Source organism: Bemisia tabaci, chromosome 10 (assembly GCF_918797505.1).
Source record: "Bemisia tabaci chromosome 10, PGI_BMITA_v3".
Taxonomy (NCBI): Eukaryota; Metazoa; Arthropoda; class Insecta; order Hemiptera; family Aleyrodidae; genus Bemisia; species Bemisia tabaci.
The window spans coordinates 12,880,055-12,900,990 of record NC_092802.1 but is presented as its reverse complement, the minus strand read 5'-3'; the positions used below and the strand labels follow the sequence as shown (position 1 = coordinate 12,900,990).

The 20,936-nt window shown below is 39.8% G+C and overlaps 1 protein-coding gene across 1 annotated transcript in view; it reads left to right on the top strand.

Moving 5' to 3' along the window:
* LOC140225564 (atrial natriuretic peptide receptor 2-like) overlaps positions 1-20,733 on the top strand; it is a 31,126-nt gene extending 10,393 nt beyond the window's left edge. The window contains exons 2-4 of the mRNA XM_072304812.1: positions 10,132-10,230; positions 13,243-13,334; positions 14,634-20,733. Of these exons, the coding sequence (XP_072160913.1) occupies positions 10,132-10,230; positions 13,243-13,334; positions 14,634-14,924 (482 nt within the window). The 3' untranslated portion in view covers positions 14,925-20,733. The remainder of the gene's footprint in view (positions 1-10,131; positions 10,231-13,242; positions 13,335-14,633) is intronic.
* Positions 20,734-20,936: the final 203 nt, after the last annotated feature.

Sequence of the window (20,936 nt, the reverse complement as noted above, 5' to 3'; positions counted from 1 at the left end):
GGCCCAAGGCGGCAAAAGGGGGCGGCAATTTTGTTTCAATGTAGGTATAAAAAAAATCGGATTCAGAAAAAAAATTAAAAACAAGAAAAGGTGACAAAATCTCTCATTTCCTGAGAGAATGTTTCTAATTTTGTCGTACATATATTTCGGTCATACAAGAGACAGCACCTTTAATAAGTCGAGTTAAGAGAGAAACCAAACACGCAATTTGGCCTGGAACGGCGCGGCGCAGAGGGCAATGATGACGAGGACTTGATATGAAAAGGAGAAACCCTCGGCGCAAAGGTCGGCATGTAACACATATTAGTGTCTACAAGGCTGCATGAATACTACTCGCATTGCGTCAAACACAGTGCGGTCAGCAGCGGGCAGCGTGAAACGCATAGCGCCTACAAAACTGTAGGAATACTTCACGCATTGCGCCGAACACAGTGCGGTCATCGCGGAGAGGTGGCGGGAGTTAAAATTATGAATCCACATTTATGTTTGTCCTTTCATAATTTTTTTCGTTCATTTCTTATGAACGGAGGGCCTTCTCCTCACATTATAGATAGGTTTACGGAACTTAACTTTCACGCTAAGCTCCGTGAAGTTTTGCTAGTAGTGTTGACAGGGATTTCGCAAAAAAATGTGTCCAACATGAGTAAACGCGTCTTATGCACTTTTCTCCCTCTGGCACGTTCACTTGATGGTTTTCATTGATGTTTCAAAACGAATGAGAAGAGGGCAGCAAAATACAGGCGGCCCATGGGTGGCAAGTAAGTTACTCGGGCCTTGGCCGTTAGATCTTTAAAGCAAACGGTGGCAAAAATGAAAATTGATTGCGCTTAAATGGATTAATTTTCAACTTCGTAACGTAATATAAAACAAAAGCCGGATCTGGGATCTTTTTATCGGATGGGTATATTTTTATCTTAAATGCAAATTTTTACGAAACAGCCCGAAATAATGGTAAAAGGAGAAAAACAAGAGGAAAAAACGTTGTTTTCTTCTGCACTTTTATCGCGTCTTACACTAAACTCTTAGCACAACGAAATATTTTAAAACTGAATTTTCGTAGGTAACTTGTAATTAGACCAAGAAACCAAGCCACATCGGCCGTACTGGCAAATTAATTGAGCAACTCATTCTTTACATGAAAAAGATTGTACGAATTTTGTTGCAAATTTCAGTATCACTCAAAAAAAGGTATGACTCTGAGACCCATAAAAAATGGCTCGGAGATCCATAATTTCTAACCAAAGTTACTTACCGTCTACAGTATGGCTTTCTGGGCCATACTTTATTGGTCGTGAACCTATAAGCATGGCCCCAAAGTATACTTTTTGGCTCCATGATCCATAACTCGGCCGGTAAGTCACGCTGCCCAACTTGTTTTTTGAAGTGTAGATTCCCAGCATAGTGCGAAGCAAATTCCATAATACTTTCGAAAAAATCCGCACCAACGTTCTCTTGTAAAAAATTAAACTGCTCACTAAATTTTGCAATAGCTTATGTGGCGCCAGACACTGTTAAATTGTGACGCTGACTTTGATAATATTTCTAGACGCCGTTCGGCTGCAAGTTGCAGGTCTTAATGGCAAATTTCGTCCACTCTATCCTAACGAGCCGCAATCTACGGGGGAAAAAATTCAGGAAGAACACGTGTAGGGTAACCACTCTCCCCCCCCCCCAATATACAATAGACCCTGTGAGTGGTGTAGTTTTAAAAAATTTAATACTTTGAAACCTGTGTGCGCGTTTCCACAATCAAAACGCATAAAAAATCAGGTCCACTGTGTGGCTACGTAGTGAAGTTTTATCAATGCCACGAGTCGTCGTGAAATATGCATGGAGCACGATACAGCATCCTGGATGTGAGGCGCACTCGGATACTGTTCGAGCATTCTGCCATGCCAAGGAAAAACGCCGTATGAACATTCGAGAGTTGCCAAATTTCCCTCATTAAAATTCTTGTTTTTGAAGAAAGCAGCGAATATTTTTCTTTGAAATTTTCAGGGGCCTCGGGTGAAATTGCGAACGAAATTATCCGAAAAATTGGAAGGAAAATATTCATAAGTTAACCAGGAAATGTGTGTTGTATCGAAGAAAAGTTGGCAACGCCGGAAGGTTCATGCGGCGTTTTTCCTTAGCACGGCAGCGGCAGCATTGCTGCCTCAACAAACCTTTCGTACCTCGCGCGCGTCCTCTGGGATTTTGCTTTGAAGCGTGGGAAACTCAAATCGCCCTCATTTGTAATAACATTTTATAGAGGGAATATTTTCAAACCGACAAAGAGACGAGAGCTTACAACAAAACTGATGGCGCGGGCGGAGTGACTGCATGAATGAAAATATAGTGAGCCTAAAGTCAGCTGTAATTGTTCGGAAAATAGCATATACAGGGTTATTCAAAAGTCACGCACCACTACCCATAACTTTAGTACCTATTATGATATCGATTTGCGGTTTAAGACGTTTTTCCTCATATCGAGAGTTTTAAAAAAATGTTTTGGTACTCTCCAGTTTTTGATTCCCTCGGGGAAAGGGGGCGGGGGGCAACTCAAACATTTCAAATGGCCATCCCCCTCATGACTAGTGGTGCGTGACTTTTGAATAACCCTGTATATATTGAGAGGATACGAGTGCCCGATGAGAGGAGGGACGTTCTCCTAAAGGTCACGGAGTTATGATTTGATAACACGTGTGCATGTAGGAGTAGGTCTGTGCTGAACGCATTATGATCCGTCAGGCGTTGCCAAATTTCCTTCGACAAATTACGATTTTGGGGGAAAACTTGTAAATATTTATCTTCCAATTTTTAAGAAAGTTTTGTCCGTAATATGATCTAAAGTGTCTGAGAATTTCAAAGAAAAATGATCATAAAGTTTTTCAAGAGTAAATATTTTCCGGAGGCAATTTGGCGACATGCGAATGCTCGCACGGTGTTTTTCCTTAGTACGGCAATGTAGGTGAGTAATCGAAGGACAAGGGCTCCTGAGCCTGTGGCCGTTAAAATAATTGAAGCTTAAGATGCGAAACAAGACCCTTAAAAAGTCTCAAAACATTCAAACGAGGGAATATAATAATCATTCACTACGAAATACAGAAACAATTTTTTCTAATTCAACGAATTTTAAAGTCATGGGTACGACCCCACCCTAAAATTTTGAAATTATGTAATATATTTTATATTGTATTTCATATTTTTGTACCGTATGGACGCCGCGATCCGGGATCATGTCCAAATGTCCATGCTGGGTCAATTTCGTTTTACATTTGCCTATCAGATTTTCACTCTGGCCGGAGCGCGAAATTCACGCCGAACTTATTTCGCGCCGAATCCATGCATTCAGGTAGTAACAGGTGGTCAAAATAGCAACTGAGTAAGTGTAAATTTCTCGCCGGGATTTTTAACAGTGTAAGGTCAAAACCCAGATTAGTCCGGAGCTTAACCTCGCGATAATAGGGGGTATTTTCTGAAGCTTAAGAAGCGCAGTTTAGACGAATTCCTTGAATATACCTTTCACTTCACGACTTTGAGAAAAGGAGCTGTTTATGGAGCGACTACAACTCGGATTTTTGCGCTACAGTAGCCGCACGCCTCTTTCTAAGAATTTCCTGAATTGCATATTTGTGGAAGGTTGGCGGTTAACGCGTCTGGCTCTGTGAGCCGCATTGCGTATGCTCTCCGACAAAAAACCGTAACTTTATTGCATCAGTGCAATATTTTCATACGCAAGGTGTATTTTTACCGGAACACTGTTACTCATTTCTTCCTAAACATTTTGCTGATTTTTTTTTCCCAGATTAAATGCAAAAATCAGATAACGCTCAGCTACATTTTGTAAAAAACCAAATCGTCCGCGTTAATTCTGCAACTTTGGAAGCAATTACTTTCTTTTTCGTTCAGGAATCGACGAAATACGCCCCTCAGAGACACGCTGACTGCCAACCGTCCAAAAATGTCCAAAAATGGGCCTGTTGTAAACTTCAGCTAGAGTAAAAAAGACGAATACTTCTGCTAAGCAGTAGCTCAAAAATCACGATGAACTCATCGGAAAAGTCTGAAATACACGGCTACTTTCACAATCTGCTCAAGAAATGTGCTTATTTTCAAGCTGCCCGCCTCAATAACCAAACCACGGCACAGGTTCGTAAGGGGAGTCGTTCCATCCAACCCTTTCGCACTAAGATGCTACACAATATTCAAAATGGCCGACGCCAACCTGCCAAAATACACGTGACCAAACGGGATTTTGTCAACCGGCGTGTTTATGTTTCTATTTTTCTTGCGTTGATAAAGACCATGGTGCCGCGCGCGGCGGCCGGCCAACGCGGAACGCGCATTGGCGCCTACAAACCTAAGGGGATACCACACGCATTGCGTAATGCTTGAAGTATCCCCTTAGGTTTGTAGGCGCCAATGCGCGTTCCGTGCTGGTCGACTGCCTGCCCCCCGCCCCGCGCGGCAGCGTGCCATTGTGCTTCCTCACGATGTGCATGTGCAAGTCATGTTAAATATTATGTAGCGTCCTAGAGCGCGAGGGATGGATGGAACTACTCCTTTCATGAAATTTTCACCTTGGCCTTCGTATAATTTTGAAGCGGAGACCTTAAAAGACGCATATTTCTTACGCAGAGTGTGAAGTTAAGGGTGTTTTTGCACTCATCGTGAGATCTGAGCCGTTTTCTACAATAAACAACCCTTCTTTTTACTGTACTCAAGTTCAAAACAAGCCCATTCCATAAATTCTTAGAAAGGAGCTTGCGGCAAGCTTGCTGCAAAAATGCTTCCATCGATCAGGCACGGTTGCCAATACTACCGTGCTTAAAAATAACGTCATACGAGCCTTCAGGCGTTGCCAAATTTCCTCTCTGAAAATATCTGTGTTTGAAGAAACTTATGCATATTTCTCCTTAAAGTTTTCACAAATTTTAGATCAAATTACGAACAAAATTCTCTGAAAATCGGAAGAAAAACATGAACTAGTGTTTACGGAAATTCGTGATTTGTCAAATAAAATCTGGTAACGTGCGAAGGCTCATACGGTGTTTTTCCTCAGCACGGGAGAATGAAGGATCTTTCCCGTGAAATTTCCTCCGTTTTAGCAAAACGCCCCGCGGCGAAATTCCCGATCGTCGAGCGGCCTTTTCAATCACCGACGCACAGCGGTTCGATTCAATCAGAGAGGACGGACTCGAAATTTTTAACTAAAACTGAAACTTTTGATGTTTAATTCGTCATATTTTAACTTTTAACGTGCGTTTCCGAAAGCAAATTTCACGAGGAGAACGTTGACACCACTTTTAAGACCTCAAAGTTTTGTATAAACGAAGTTACAAGCGTTTGAAGTTTCCTAATGGAGATGATGCATGTGTGAGGGATTTGCGATTTGACCATTGATTCTTAAGTAAAAGTTTGCGAGAAACACGATGGTGCCACTGGTTTTCTCTGAAATCATCTCCCAAGCTCAAAAAAAGCTCTCAAAGTGAGGCCAAAATGGAAGGGATATCCCACCCTACCCTGAGAGTCCACCCCTATATCAAAACAAACTCTCCATGCAAAGATAGGGGCAAATACATTAGCAGGGTTGCCGTGTTTTCAGTTGTGGAGTCCCCAATTAAAGTGGCAGCCCTGTCAATGTATTTGCTCCCTATCTTTGCATGGAGAGAGTTCGTCTTGATGTAGAGGTGGACTCTCAGGGTAGGGTGGGATATCCCCTCCATTTTGGCCTCACTTTGAGAACTTTTTTTGAGCTTGGGAGTTGATTTCAGAGAAAACCAGTGGCACCATCGTGTTTCTCGCGAACTTTTACCTAAGAATCAGTGGTCAAATCGCAAATTCCTCACACATGCAACATCTGCATTCAGGGCCTTCTGGTACCAGCGCCAATTGGCAAAGTGGTGAAGCACTCGTTTCTCACCGCCGCGACTAGGGTTCAAATCCATGCTGCGGCAGTTCCGTTTTACATTTGCCTGTCAGATTTTCACTCATTTTGGCCTCAACTTAAGAGGTTTTTTTGAGCCTGGGAGATGATTTCAGAGAAAACCAGTGGCACCATCGTGTTTCACGCGAACTTTTACATAAGAATCAGTGGTCAAATCGCAAATTCCTCACACATGCAACATCTCCATCGCGTCCGCCCTCTCCTATCGACTCGATCCATTGTGCGACGCGGTTGACGTCACGACACTGCGGATCTAAGGGTGCGTCCGGTGCGGAACGGAGGTCGATGAGTGAAGTTTTAAAACATTCAGTCGATAACGAATCAAGCCGGGACCCTGCCCCTGCCGCGCCGACGGGTCGAGTTTCAAATTCATCCTTTGCGAGGGCTTTTAATCGGCCGCTCATTTTACGCATCCGCGCTGCCGCCACGCGGGAATTTAGTTAATCGGCGCTCATCGAGGTCTGTTGCCAGCCTGTCCGGAAAAATCCTCGAATTTCAAAAGGAGGAAAAGGGGTGGTTGTAAATTCCCCGCCTTTTTTTTTGGTATCATATTCATAGTTATAAAAAGCATCGTGTTTATCGTGCCAGACGAAGGAACACAACTTTTTTCGAAGGTTGCAAAATTGACTAAAAAACTCAAATTTTAATAAAAATGAACCTGTGCAGGTTTCCGTCCAAACATTTTCTCATGGCTGCATGAGATCACAAGAAAAATTAGTGGAGTCTGAAATTTGTAGAAGTCTGAAATATTGTAAATTTTCTTCATCAAAGTTTCCATTTTTACATACATATAAGTCGCTTTACAGCACTCCCTCGTGCTCTACGACTCCTAACCTCCTCCACTGCTCTCTTTCAATTTTCCATTTTTCATGCCGTATATTCTTCGCATCAAATTTTTCTCTCCACAAAAACGACTTTACATCGGAGACACAAGATGAGTAGCTCAATTCTGCCGTACTATGTAAGAACGCTGTATGAGCCATCAGGCGTTCTAAATTTATTCAGTAAAAAATTACAACATTTCAGAAAAATTTGTGAATGTTTCTCCTCCTATTTCTCACAAGATTTTGTTCGTAATTTGATCTAAAAAGTCTGAAAATCTCAAAGAAAAGTATTCATAACTTTGTTCAAAAATAAATACTTTCAAATAAGAAATTTGACAGCATTCAAATGTTTATACGGTGTTTTTACTTAGCACGGCAGTATTGGCGTCACCTAACTTTTTCCGTCCCACACCGACCGCTTCAGGGCAAAAGCGCAAATCGGATAAGTCACAGCCCTAAACCGGCAGGCGCAAGATGCAAACAAATTACGCAACGTCAATTGACTTACCCGCCACGCGTTTCCAGCACGCACCCTTTTTTCGCGTAACGAACTCATTCTCAAGCCAAGAAAATTCTCATAACAATTCGATCTGGCAATCATTGTTCAGACTCCAAGTAACGGCTAAATTAAATTCAATTATAGAGACAACCTTGATCGCAAATCAAGCAGGGCTGTGGCGAAGCGTGAATGATCGATTTTGGATATTTACTCATTTGAAGCTATGGTAAGGAATCGATTATTAAGCTGCTCGTTGTGAACACCCTGTCTATCGATCCATTTCCATAGGTTTAAAGGGCAGATCAATCGATACATCGCAAAGCACCCCACGCCACGCCACTGCGCAAATCAAGCAGGGGAAGGAGAGGGGGCAAATGCAGGGGATCCCTCCCTGCAATAACTGCTTCGTTCTCAATCGGTTTTCTACCTGCCTATCCATTAATTACACTAACATTTACGTTTTCCGCACGTGTGTTTATTGGCCGCACAGGTGAATAAGCTCCAAACTAGGATAGAGTCAGGGCCGGACTGGCTAAGGCAGCTAGGCAGCGATCGCTGCCTAAGAATTGTTGGCTCAGGGGCCCCGAAGGGGCCCCTGAGCCGACAATTCCTGAATTTATTCTTCAATAAATGAAATGAATCCATGAAAAAGTGAAAAATCCTTGAATTTATTCTTCAATAAATGAAATAAATCCTTGAAAAACCCTCGTTTTTTCCAGTCCTTGAGGGTTTAACTCATAAAACCTTCTCTGAGGCCCCTACGACCGGAAAAAGGTAACCTCAGGGGCCCCTGAAAGGGCCCCTCAGCGATCGAAAAATATGAGCTTCAAGGGCCCTGGAGCGGCCCTCGAAGCTATATTTTCCCGGCCTCTAAGGGTTTTTTACTTTAAACAGCATGACTCTTTCTCTGAGACCCCTATAGTCCGAAGAAGGTCACTTCTGGGGCCCTTGAAAAGATGTCAGCAGGGGCCCCTGACCCTGGGCTCGAAAAAAAGAGTTTCACTTTCAGGGGCCCTTCCGGGTCTCGAAAGCTCTTTTTTCCGGTCTTTGAAGGTTACCCACTTTAAGATGACTTCTTTTTTGAGGCGCCCCTACTGGCCCTGCAGCCGGGAGAAGGGAACTTCAGGGGCGGGGCCTCTGAAAAGATACCAGCAGAGGCCCCTGCGTAAAGTTTGAGGAGGTTATGTGCTTCTTTATCAACAAGAGAAATCGCCGAATTTTTCAAAAAATATCTAAAAAATAGGTGACATTTTCGGAGGCGCTATTTATCAAATTTCAATGCGAAAAGAGCCTAAAACTTCTATTTTCAGGGGTTAAATTTTCAAAATTTTCCGGGGGAGGACCCCCGGACCCTCCTCCATCCCTGGGGGGCGACCCCCCAGACCCCCCATAGGGGCCCAGTTTTTACGTCAGGGGCCCCAAAATCCTAGTAGCTGCCTAACTTTTTTTACGCCAGTCCGACTCTGGATAGAGTGTCACCATTGAATGACGAAGATAAGGTTTATTTCGATTCAGACTGACAATGAAATTAAACGAACTTGAGGTTATGTACTGTCCCTTTTATCGTGAACCAACGCTTAAAACCTAGCTCTGGCTTTGGAGTTCTGGCGTGCACGCATCTCGGTTCCCTTCCAAGTGTAAGCTTCCAGCTAATAGAGAGCGATTTGTGCCTTATGGCATTGTTGACTGTTAGCCTCTCTAACATCCTCGGCCCGATGATCCTTGAAGGTAACAGATGTGTATGAGATACATCAAAGATCGCTTCTAGAAATTTTCAAGGAATTTCGTGAAGATCTGATTCTAATCGGTGCCACTTTGAAAGCTTTACTTTAATCGTGTGATGCTGGCTTAGCACTAAAATACCAGGACTGTAGCGATCCAATGGCTCATCAACAACTTATCAACAAGATGGTGGAGAGCTGTCTCTTGACCCTTCAATTCATGAGGAGATCATTATCAGCATGTAAATTTCAATGGTCTCCAAGACAAACCACGGAAGAATGTATGGACGATATTTCTATGAATCTACTTCGTTGAGGGCGGTAAAGTTTATAGTAAATCTGATTGCCCATACTGGCTGCTTCAGCTCTCTTTGCCAGTGATAATGGGATTTTTAAGAGTGGCTATTGAAAGTTTCGAATTTTTGTATCATCTGGGCATCATCAGCTTTCGTTTGTAACAAAAATAAAACAAATCGGCCCGACGTTTCCTCAGAATAAAGGATCACAAGGTTTCAACCCTTACCGTTTTACTTGTATCGATTAATTAGGGTATTTTTCATCCGAATTGTTGTCATACCTTCACTTCACAACAGTTTTCCTCGGGTTTTGTAAAAACCTTGCCTGCTTTTGGAATCTTGGTTACATTAATAGTAATAAGTGGGTTCTTACACTTGGGAATTCTAGCAGTAGATAACACTAATGTCTTCCTCTTTAAAACTTACTGATTAGAAATAAAAACTACCATTTTTTCTTTAAAACCCCGTGACTTTTTAAAGATTCTTTAATACTCATACGTATTAAGACTTTCCGCCTGCTTGTCATACTTCTTAATCAAAGAGAGGTATATTTGAAGGTATTTCTGATGCATAGTTTTTCTCACTTTATGATCGTCGTTGATTTCATCTTCTTTATGAAGCATAGTGCTTTTTGACCATATAATATCCTCGCCGAACATATGCTATTATTAAACAAAAAACCTCGACATTTTTTTCGAAAGCATTTCTGAGAAAAGGTTACGATAAAGTAGCCATGCCACTAACGTTAACCAAAACTGTGGAAAACGCATCATGGATGTTTCGACAATCTCTGAAACATGCTCAATACCATTAAGTATTCTGAACGAGTAAGTTTCTAAAATTTATTTTTGCTTTTTTTCAGGACCTTGTGTTGCCGGAGTCGTGGGTCTCAAAATGCCGAGGTACTGCCTTTTTGGTGATACTGTAAATACTGCTTCGCGAATGGAGTCCACGGGCCAAGGTACGTCTTATCCTTCCATTTACATCATTATCTGCGAGCTATGCATGGGTTTTCAAGAAAAGGGTTTTCAAGGAGAGAAGGATAATGACAAGTAAAATGGAATGTTTATTTTTCTTTAAGAAAGTGTTTTAAGCTTATTATCAAAATAACCGATTTGCACAAGGAACACTGGAAGAAAAAGCACATTGGATCTAGAGTCCAGACTCTTGAAAACATTTACAAGAAAAAATACTCTTGATTCAATCGGATTTTTACTTGAATCAAAACGAAATCCGCTTAAATTGAGAAGTTTGGTTCTTGATTTAAGCTAGACTTTGATCGAATCAAGAGTACTTTTTCTTGTCGATGTTTTTAAGAGTATCTGGACTCTAGATCCAATGTGTTTTTTTTTTTTTTTCAGTGAATCTAATCTGTCATGCTAAGGATGAACGCCGAATGAACATTCGAGAGTTGCCACATTTCTCCGGATGGAACATGCATTTTTGAGGAAAATGCATATTTTTATGTTTAAGTTTTGGATAAAATTAATTGAAAAATTGGCGGGAAAAATATTCAACATTTTTCCAGTAAATTCGATATTAATGAAGGAAATTTGGCAACGTTTAAAGGCCCATACGGAGTTTTTCCTTAGCACGGCAGTAATGGCCTGCAATCAATAGTTAAAGTCGAATATAAGCATCTCAGATTCACTGAAAAAAAAAATAATCTTTTTGCCGCCGAGAAGTATTATTTTGAAATCAAGAATTTTGCTGTTTAATAGAAAATACTTTTTTGCTTAACACAAGCATTATTTTGCTTATATTAAGAAAAAATCAGCTTAAATCGAGATAAGACAAATTTTTGGCGGCAAATTCAAGAAGTATCATGCTTGAGCCCAGCACCTTTTTTTTCAGTGTTCCGACGTTGTAAGTCTCCTCTCAAAAGGAAAACCAACTAAAATTATTTCTTGGAATTGTATGGGATAATCCTCAGAGTTGATGAAGAAAATTTGGCTACATTTTGCAAATCGGAACTACAATATCTGGGTCATTCGTAAAAACGAGTACGTGCATAGGGAAAGTGATGATGCATGCGTCGTTTTTAAACCGAGCCAGAAATTGTAGTTCCAAACTGCAAAACGAAGTCCAATTCGTAAAAAATTTTAATTAGAATGTTGGTTTGTTTATTCCTTTAAAAAACCGAGACAGAATTGGAGATTTTAAACGTTGCAATTGGACGTATTTCTATCAAACGGACCTAAGCGCCATGGGGTGAGGAAGGTAGAGGGGGGCTTGGATTGGCGGCGGAATCGGGCGTCGGGCTCATTCGTTTCTATACCCGCAATGCTTTATTCCATGGCGCTTAGGTCCGTTTGACAGAACGCGCTATCCGGCATTCTAAATTCCTCAAAAGGAACTCAAATTGACGCTCAGTTCCGTTTGATAGAAATACGTCCAATTGAGATACGCATCCTTCGCATCCAGCTATCAGTACGTTGTTCTAAAATACGCCAGAGTTCCACATCACAGAATGAAAGCCATAGAATATATCTGACAGTCTTGAAAAGGGAGAACGTTCATCAAAAACTTCGTCGCTCAATTGGACGTATTCCTATCAAACGGAACTATGTGCATTATGACGTAAGCCGTGAGACCCATTAGAATACACGCATAACAGGGCCCACGTCATAATGCACATAGTTCCGTTTGATAGAAATACGTCCAATTCTGTCATCCATGCAATTAAGTACGTCGTCGGAGCGTTTGAAACGCATCCCCTAATATTGAGACCTGCTGATGAAGTCGTCGGCGAGAACCACTCAAAGTTTACGGAGAGAAAATATCAAAACCCTCTGCAAATACTCAAACGTAATGCACCCGTAGGATCTAAGTGCGCTTAATTCAGAGCTTCCGTTTAGCTAGCGGTAACTTTCGCTTCAGTCGAAGAAGCGCTGCCTTCTTATGTAGCGACGCACACGAATTTTCATTAGAGCATTAGAGTTGTACTGCCGTGGTACGGAAGAACGCCGCATGAACATTCGAGAGTTGCCAAATTTCCCCGGATAAAAGATGTATTTTCGACGAAATGTATCCATATTTTTCCTTGAAATTTTCAGATATTTTAGATTAAATTGCGAACAAAATAGTCTCAAAAATTGAAAGAAAAATGTCCACAATTTCGCCAATAAATGCATATTTTATCGGCGGAAAGTTGGCAACTCTCGAATGTTCATACGACGTTTTTCCTTAGCACGGCACTGTAAAGGATGATACTTTTGCTCACCAGTTTTGTCCAATTATTGGGCATTTTCATGTACTTAAGCTTCTTTAAAGTTTAATGTAAAGAGTCGTACCTGATATTATCACTCATCGATTTATTCATAACATTTCCGCCAGAAAGATTTGGTTTCAACTGCTTTCAATGAACTGAGCTTGTGCCATTTCATTCATTAAGTTCATTATCTGTGTGGGGGTTAAATCTGACTAGCATGTGCTAATCTTATTACGCACGACTCACGCGCCTTAGAATTTTTGAGCTTGATTAAGATTCTCGTCCCAAATCTGGTCTGCAACTAAAAGACGGAAACATCGGAAATGCAGAGTTGCCAAAATGTCTGAAATTACTTTTTCCGAGTTATGTTTTCCATGAGAAACACCTCAAAATTCTAAACCATGCGGATAAATTGCACTGTAGGAACGACTATTTTTTCGTGTATAAGCTGTTCGTGACGTGTCAATGAGATAGGAAAATTCCATCGTTTATTATGGAGGAAAGCCATCATCTTTGACCAATGAATGCTGCTCAATATGTGGTGAAAAATTTGACAAGCTAAGAACAGGTTTGCCAAACGGATCGCTTTACATATTGCACAATAGTTTTGATTCGTCGTTCTTGGTAGTAATTTCACCCTATGAGGCCGTCCATGAAATACTAACAGACAATACAACTGTTATCATAAGCAAAGATATAGTAACATATTATGCAAATTATTCGATTTCTTTCGTGACATTGATTTTTTTCCGTGTGTTTCAGCTCTAAGGATTCACGTAAGCAAATCGACAAAACACATCCTAGATGCGTTTGGCACATTCCTATTAGAAGAAAGAGGATTAGTCGAAATGAAGGTGAGACGTTTTCCATTTTTTCGTTTTTTCACAGAAACTTTCTGTGACCAAGAATTTGGAATCCGACCTTTACCTCTTTTGAATGTGCGTTGGCTCATTTTTGATGAGTTTCGGCTCAGTAATCCTAAAATTTATGATTTACAGTCCTCGGCTGCAAGAGTACATAGACTTCATACCGCCGAATGAAGTATCTGGCTGACAGATACGTGTTATAATGTGTAGTAATGTAAACAGCGTAAAGATACAACTATACGTGCTCCAGAGATGGCCTTGTCACATACCCAAAAAATTGAAGGCGATTTGGCTTTCTTTGTCTTCTTACAATTTCTCCTCTGATTCATTTTTCCTCATATTTTCTGTTATATTTAGGTTCCACCGCTTCGTTTCCAGCTTGCCCATACTCTTCCTCTTTTTCTTCTGTACCACCATCTCCTCTTTTCCCTTTTTTATAATTTAACAACTCCATTTAACAAAATGTTAACAAACGTTATATTACCTGGTAAGAACACTTTAAAATTCAATAATATTTTGTCCCTTTATAAAAGATAAGATCCAGTCAACTTCGGTTCTTCCTTCGAGTCAAATTTGACTATTTTTAAATTCCCTCAACTTTAATAATTCTGATATAAAGAGAGACCCTACTCTTTTATCGAGGCAATGATGACAGCTTTTACTATTGGGACTCCAACATTCAACTGTCTAACAATCCGAAATTTGGTAAACTCATTTTCCCCATTACGTCACCCAAAGCTCATCATCCACTTGGTAGGTAGATCGACTATCACTCTCGTATAATGGAGTTCTTACAAGTGTCAGGGATTTGCGTCGTCGGTACTTCTTCCAATGTAAATTTTCGGAAAAAACGCTGAAGTGCCGCTGGTTTTCTCTGAAATCAATTCCCAAGCTCAAAGAAAAAGTTCTTAGAGTTCAGTCCGTTTTTCAAACAAAAACAAATTCTAAGTAATATAGGCGTGGTTTTTTTAGAGGGAAAATATCGCATTCGAGTGCAGTTTCGATATCAGTATCGAATGCGATATTTTTCCTTTGAGAAACCACGTCATTATTACGTTGCAGTTGTTTGTCGAAATTGGTAAGTGAATTCTCCAGACTCCAGACAACAGAATTGCGATCTCAAAATTCGAAAAAAATGACAAGTAGCTGAGAAAATGGAGCTAAATCGATGCGATATATCGCATGTCGTTCTGACGCAAAATACAGCGTCCATCGGATCACCTTCAAGGAACGCAACTATGAATTCTAATAGTTCGAACTAACTTCATGAACTTCTCTTTTCCGCAGGGCAAAGGGAAAATGCACACCTTCTGGTTGCTGGGCCACGACTCGACTGCCATCAGCTCCTGCCCGAGGGTCGCCCGACCGGAGTCACCCCCCGACGCTGACCCCCCGCCCCCGCTGCACATGTCCCCACCCCCGCCCTCCCCGCCGCCGCCCCTCGTGACGTCACCCACCATCATGCCGCCTTCCTACAACACCATGTGCAGCGTCCTCACCAACAACAACAAGCACATCGAAGCCAACCACAACCATACCATAAGCTCCTCCACGCCCCTGCTCCAGGAGGAGACTTGAGGGGATTTCGCCCCTGTCCCCGACGAAAACCCCGATGGAAGGCCACGACGCAAGGGTTCTTGCCCACGCTTTTGGGACCACGAGGACATTTCCCACGGCGCGTCGCACAGTGGACCGAGTCCATTAGAGAAGGCGGACATAAAATTTTGACTAGACTTGCATATTTTTATGTTTATATCGTCAAATTTCAAATTTCAAGGGGTGCTTCACTGGAAAAAATACACATTGGATCTAGAGTCCAGACTCTTGAAAACATTGGCAAGAAAAAGGACTCTTGATTCAATTAGATTTAAGCTTAAATCAAAAGGAAATCCGCTCAAATCAAGAGGCTTGGTTCTTGATTTAAGCTTAAATCTGATTGAATCAAGAGTATTTTTTCTTGTCGATGTTTTTAAGAGTCTGGACTCTAGATCCAATGTGTTTTTATTCCAATGTTCCAGAGGACAATCCCACGAGAAAACCAATGGCAACACTTTTAGAGCCTCAAAATTCTGTATAAACGGAGTTACAAGCTTTTAAAGTTCCCACATTTTGTCCGACCCCTCCCGTTGATTCGATCCATTGTGCGTCGTCAAGTGAAATCGTAGTTTTAGGAAAGGCGGCTGTCGTTGGAAAAAAATCAGATTATCTCATTACGAATTCCTAGAAATCACGGAAAACGGCTTTTCACAATCGCCTTTCGCCTATACTGCCCTGCAAAGGAGGAGTGCCGTATGATTGTTGGGATGTTGCCAAATCTTCCCGAATAAATACTTATTTTTAAGGAAAGCTATGCTTATTCTTGAAATTTTTCAGAAGCTTTGGGTTAAATTGCAAACAAAATTATCTGAAAAATTGGAAGGCAGTATACATAATATAACTATCTTCTTTAATATACTTAATATTCCCTGGACATTCGTGTGTAATCAAAATATGATTTGGCAACGCTCGAATGCTCGCACGGCGTCTTGCCTCAGCACAGCAGTATCGACTCCCTCATTCAAAAGAACTTTGCTCTGCTCCAAGTTCGAATTTACATTTTCTTGGATCTCAGTGTCAGAATTCTCAAAATACTCCGACTATCGACCTTTTCATTGATTGTGATTTTTTTATATTCCAAGGGCCCCATGAATCAAAATTTTCAGACTCTGGTTGTCACAAAAACCACGTTATAGGTGAATTTATTACTTTTTTGTTTCCAAGGACGAACCCTGACAAGGTTTCTTTAAAGTTAAAATCATATAATTGCCAAGAGAACTCCGATCCAACTAATGTTTGAAGACGAGTACTTAGGTATGATAGTATATCTGAAGAGAGTGTGATTTTGGTATGAGTTGAACATTACTAAGGAGGACAAATCTTATTCTCAAAGTGATTAAAAAAATATAAATAAAAAACGCAAAGCTCATTGTTGTATTTTATTAGTCAAGCGTCTATAAACAAAAGAAAAAGCCGATCACGAAAATAGATGTTTCCTGCTAGATGAAGTAATTCGACATCAAAAGGCGAATTTTAAACGGAATTCTCATGAGATTGTCTGTTCTTACCTTACATTTCCATTAAATTTCTGATTTTTATTTTTCTCACTTTCTCTATTAGATCGAACAATGTTCTGAGGTAAAAACTAATTTTAAAACTGCTGAGGTCACCAAGGAAATTTCAGATTATCGAATTTTAGGTTTGGGCATATTTTAAGGTGCGACCCAGTACATTTTTAATCGCAATATAAACTTGGTTTGAACCCTTTGTACTTCTGCCCGTGTATTCAAATTTTTCAACAAACTCTTTTGGAAAGTAAAATTGCTATAATTTCTGTAAAATTACAGCAATTAACCAGAAAGGAAGAAGAAACAAATTTATATGAACAGTATTTAGTTATATTTAACATTTTAGGTAGAGATCTTCCTTCTCTACCGTCGCGCGTCCGTAGAATTATAAGCAACTCAAGTTGCAACAAAATGTATTTTTCTATGCAGGGTCATTCGGCATTTGCCTGTGCGCAAAACAAATAACTTAATGGTCGAATTTTTCACTGCATTGAGAAAGACTGCACGTAACCATATCTGAAGGTGACTCTGGAACACATTTGTGTTAATTATAATGAAGATAAAGAGCTGCTTAAAATTTACAGTGTTTTACGTGCAATTCAACCCACGAAAATGATTGATTCAAACATCAGGTGAATGAATTTCAAAAATAAATTTAAGAAAATAAGTCAATTAAATGCATAATAAGTCCGACCATTAATTTGTTATTGTTTTGCGAGCGAATGCTTGAGCTCATTAGAACTTTTAAAACTATGTAAATAGCTATCCCCGTCCTTTTACATGTTTTGTTTCTCATTAAAATGTTCTATTAGTTTATTGAATTCCATTATTTACGTTGTTAAAGTTAATTGTCCGTCGGACTTTTAATTCCTCTGCGAATATTGTCCGTTGGTATCGTGTCTATGATTGTTTGAATGCGGAAGTGTAGTGAACCTGACTTGTGTGTAACATTTTAATTATCAATTCCAACTATGACTTGAGTTATGATGCCTTGATGACCAGTCGGCACGGTGTGGAATGAATCATTTGATTGTATGTTTTTTCAATCGAAAATTTCTTTCAGAAAATAATAATAGCAACGATAATTTTGGTTGAAGATTTCTTCCTTTGCTTACTGCTCCTTCTTTTCTTATGCTGCTTGGAAAAATCAATGTTTTGATGTTGCATTAAAATACATCAATTGAAAAAAAACTAAAGCTATAGGGTGACATTATTAATGTATCCCGTCTCATCAGCAACGCTCGCCAGCTCACATTACCAGCATTTTAAACTGGAATCGTTGTGTAATTTATTAATCATGCACATTTTAATGACTGATTTGAAGTATACATGTTACCGATATGGATAATTCATTTAAACTTTCCTAGAGAAAGTCAAATGAATGAATACTCAAAAATGGCCAAAATGTAATCCAAAGGAATTCTATGCGAGGACAAATGAAAAATTGCATACTCAAAAAAGCGTAATAATCCCATCGCAATTTTCAAAATCTCGGATTTCGTCTAATTTTTACTAAAGAAAACCAACCAAAATACCTCTTTGGAAGCTTCTAAGAATATTTTAGAAAGGATTGAACTGAAATTTGAATTAAATCATTTAGAAGATTAAAAGGATAGGAAATTTTAAGTATAATTTTTCGTATTTTTTCTTTGAGAAGGAAATATGTGAATAACACAGAAGCAGACATGTATGTTGTCGCATTGAAGTCACGTATTTTGGCTTTCATCAATTGATGTGTAATTTGCTCAAACTGGACTCCTCTCTTAAATTTTGTATTTTTACTTCATCGGAAGAACAATTTTTTTGAAAAATTTCTAACCTTATCCTAATATTTGGTCGTCGTCATGATCATTAGCCATCCTTTTGGTCATTCAAATTTGATAAAAAAGAGGTTACAGGTTAAATAAGATCGAATGAACGAAAAATGAATAAAAACACCGGAGATAACCCAATTTACCTCACCCCTCTCATTGAGTGTAACGTTTTTGAGAAATAAGGTTTTGCAGATTGTTTCAAACAAGTACGCTGCACACTTGCAATGAGCCAGTGACACGTGTCATAAAATTGTGTGTGTGAACCTAGATCATCGTCAATAAAGATGACGTCATAGAAGGAGACCAACGACGTCATTCATCCAGTGGCGTGGCGTGATATGCGATGTATCGATTGTTATGCCATTTAAACCTATGGTGAAGAATCGATTTTTTAAGGTGTTCGCTGCGAACACCCTGTTTATCGATCCTTTTCCATTGGTTTGAATGGCATAACAATCGATACATCGCAAAGCACGCCACTTCACTGCATTCATCGCGTGAAATTTTACTATAAATCCTTCTACTTTGGTCTTGTACTTAGTACATTTTATGCAACCTGTAATTATCGTATACATCATTAATCGAGAATATCGAAAAAAACGATGCCATGGCATGCGCTAACTGGAGGAAATGACGTGATTTTGAGAAGAGAATGATTCCGTACGGAGGCTTAAATTCAAATTTCTGTTTTTCTCTTCTTGTTATTTGTTACTATCCTGTGACTTCCAACGGTGATCACCCACTTCTGTAACCCGCACAACCACTGACTCGCCTATGGATGTTAAAAGTGTCGTTTTCTTGCAATTTGGCAACACCGGTTTCCCGCTAATTGATCGTATGTAATACAATCGATTCAATATCTATAATGGATTAAAAAGGAGGAAAACAGCAACACCGGTTTCTCTCTATTTAAACGTATGTAATATATTCAACTCAATATCTATAATTGATTAAAATAGAACGAAAATGCAACACCGGTTTCCTTCAATTTCAATATATCTAAAACAGTATATATTCGACATTTTTTATTGAATTAAAATGGAGGGAAAGCAGGGTTCTCAATTGGAAAGAACCGCCACTGGGTCGGCGTATTTTGAACTGCACTTCTTCGTATAAGTATGACTTAAGTGACGTAATAGAGTTACAAGGAGTCGGATGAATGTTTGTAAATAGCTCTTTAACTTACCTAATTGTGATAAAATGTATATCTATTTTCTTTTTAAGTGCAGCATCGTAAGCCTAGCGTACTTTCCTCTTTTCTTTTTTTACCAGTGCCGAAGAAGTTGTCTCAGTTTGATCCTGTGTCTCTACTGGCGCCTACGAAGTTCTCGATCAAGCTGCGTTACGTAGAAAATAACCAAACCACATCAACTGTTGCCAAATCTAACTGGAAGATTTCATTTTTTACGAGAGAACGTTTGTGCGGATACCTTTAAAAATTTTGAGGAGTTCGCTTCGAACTACTTAAGCAGAGATTTCACTGAAATTTGTACAAAAATACGCGCAAACGTTTTCATGTAAAAAATTAAATTCCCTCATTACATTCGGCCTTAATTCACGCAGTTAAGGAATCCGAATTTAATCAGGCAATTTAATTTTTTACATAATAACGGCTGTACGAATTTTTGTGCAAATTTCAGTGAATTTTCTGCCTAGTACGAATCAGATTCCTCGACATTTTCAAAGGTATCCGCACCAACGTCCCCTCGTAAAAAATGAAATCTCCCGGTTAAATTGGGCAATAGCTGATGTGGTTTGGGTTTTTTTCTACTAAACGCGGTCCAGTTGACGATAGTGAACAAAAAAAAATTGGTAGCTCCTTCCCCTCTTCCGAGAGAAATTCCGAATAAATAATGAGCCCAATGGTCGCATTAGTAAGGGAGAAAAATACTAAGAGCAAGGGTTGTTTTTCGTCGGAAAGCTATCGCGGATCCATGCGGAATTTTTGATTTCTCATCGGTTCGCCTTCAATCAGTAATGTAGGCAAAACGCTCACAGCCGAGTGCAAATAGTTGCATATGCTCAAACTGAATAAAGTTTCAACTACACAAACGATACCGCGCACCCAGCACTAGACCCTCACCCCCCTTTTTCAAAATGTAAGTTCTGTCGGTGAAGTCAGAAAAACTCGTCATTTAGTCATGTTTCATTGTAAGGAGTTATTCTAACAGTTACACACGACATTGTTAGTGCATATTTCTCTCAGAGAAATGTTACAAGAGCCTTCATTCTTCCGAACTGATGCACATTGAATGCAAATTCTGCCATTCCACACGTAGATCCTTCATCTTTCAAACCCTTGAATCCAGAAAGAAACAGATCTTAACTGGTGACACGCTGAAGCAAGATATATGTTGATCTTCCTTCCTCTTGGAATCTATGACAGACCTTTAAATTTTACTGTATTATATTTTACTACCTGTATACCTTTTGTCCATAAATGTTTATAGTAAAACTGTTTTTAATGTATCCGTTGTTTTTTTTTTATTCAACAAACTTAGTGATACTTTAAATGTTCTCAGTTTAACTGTATACTTTCCTCTGTGCCAACCACTCGCAGCACTAGGCCGTAGGATTTACGAGCAACATCGCAACCTGTTATTGAATAAACAACACCGAGAAAGTATACCATATTTTTAAATCTATTATCTGTCTTCAATACATCAATGTTC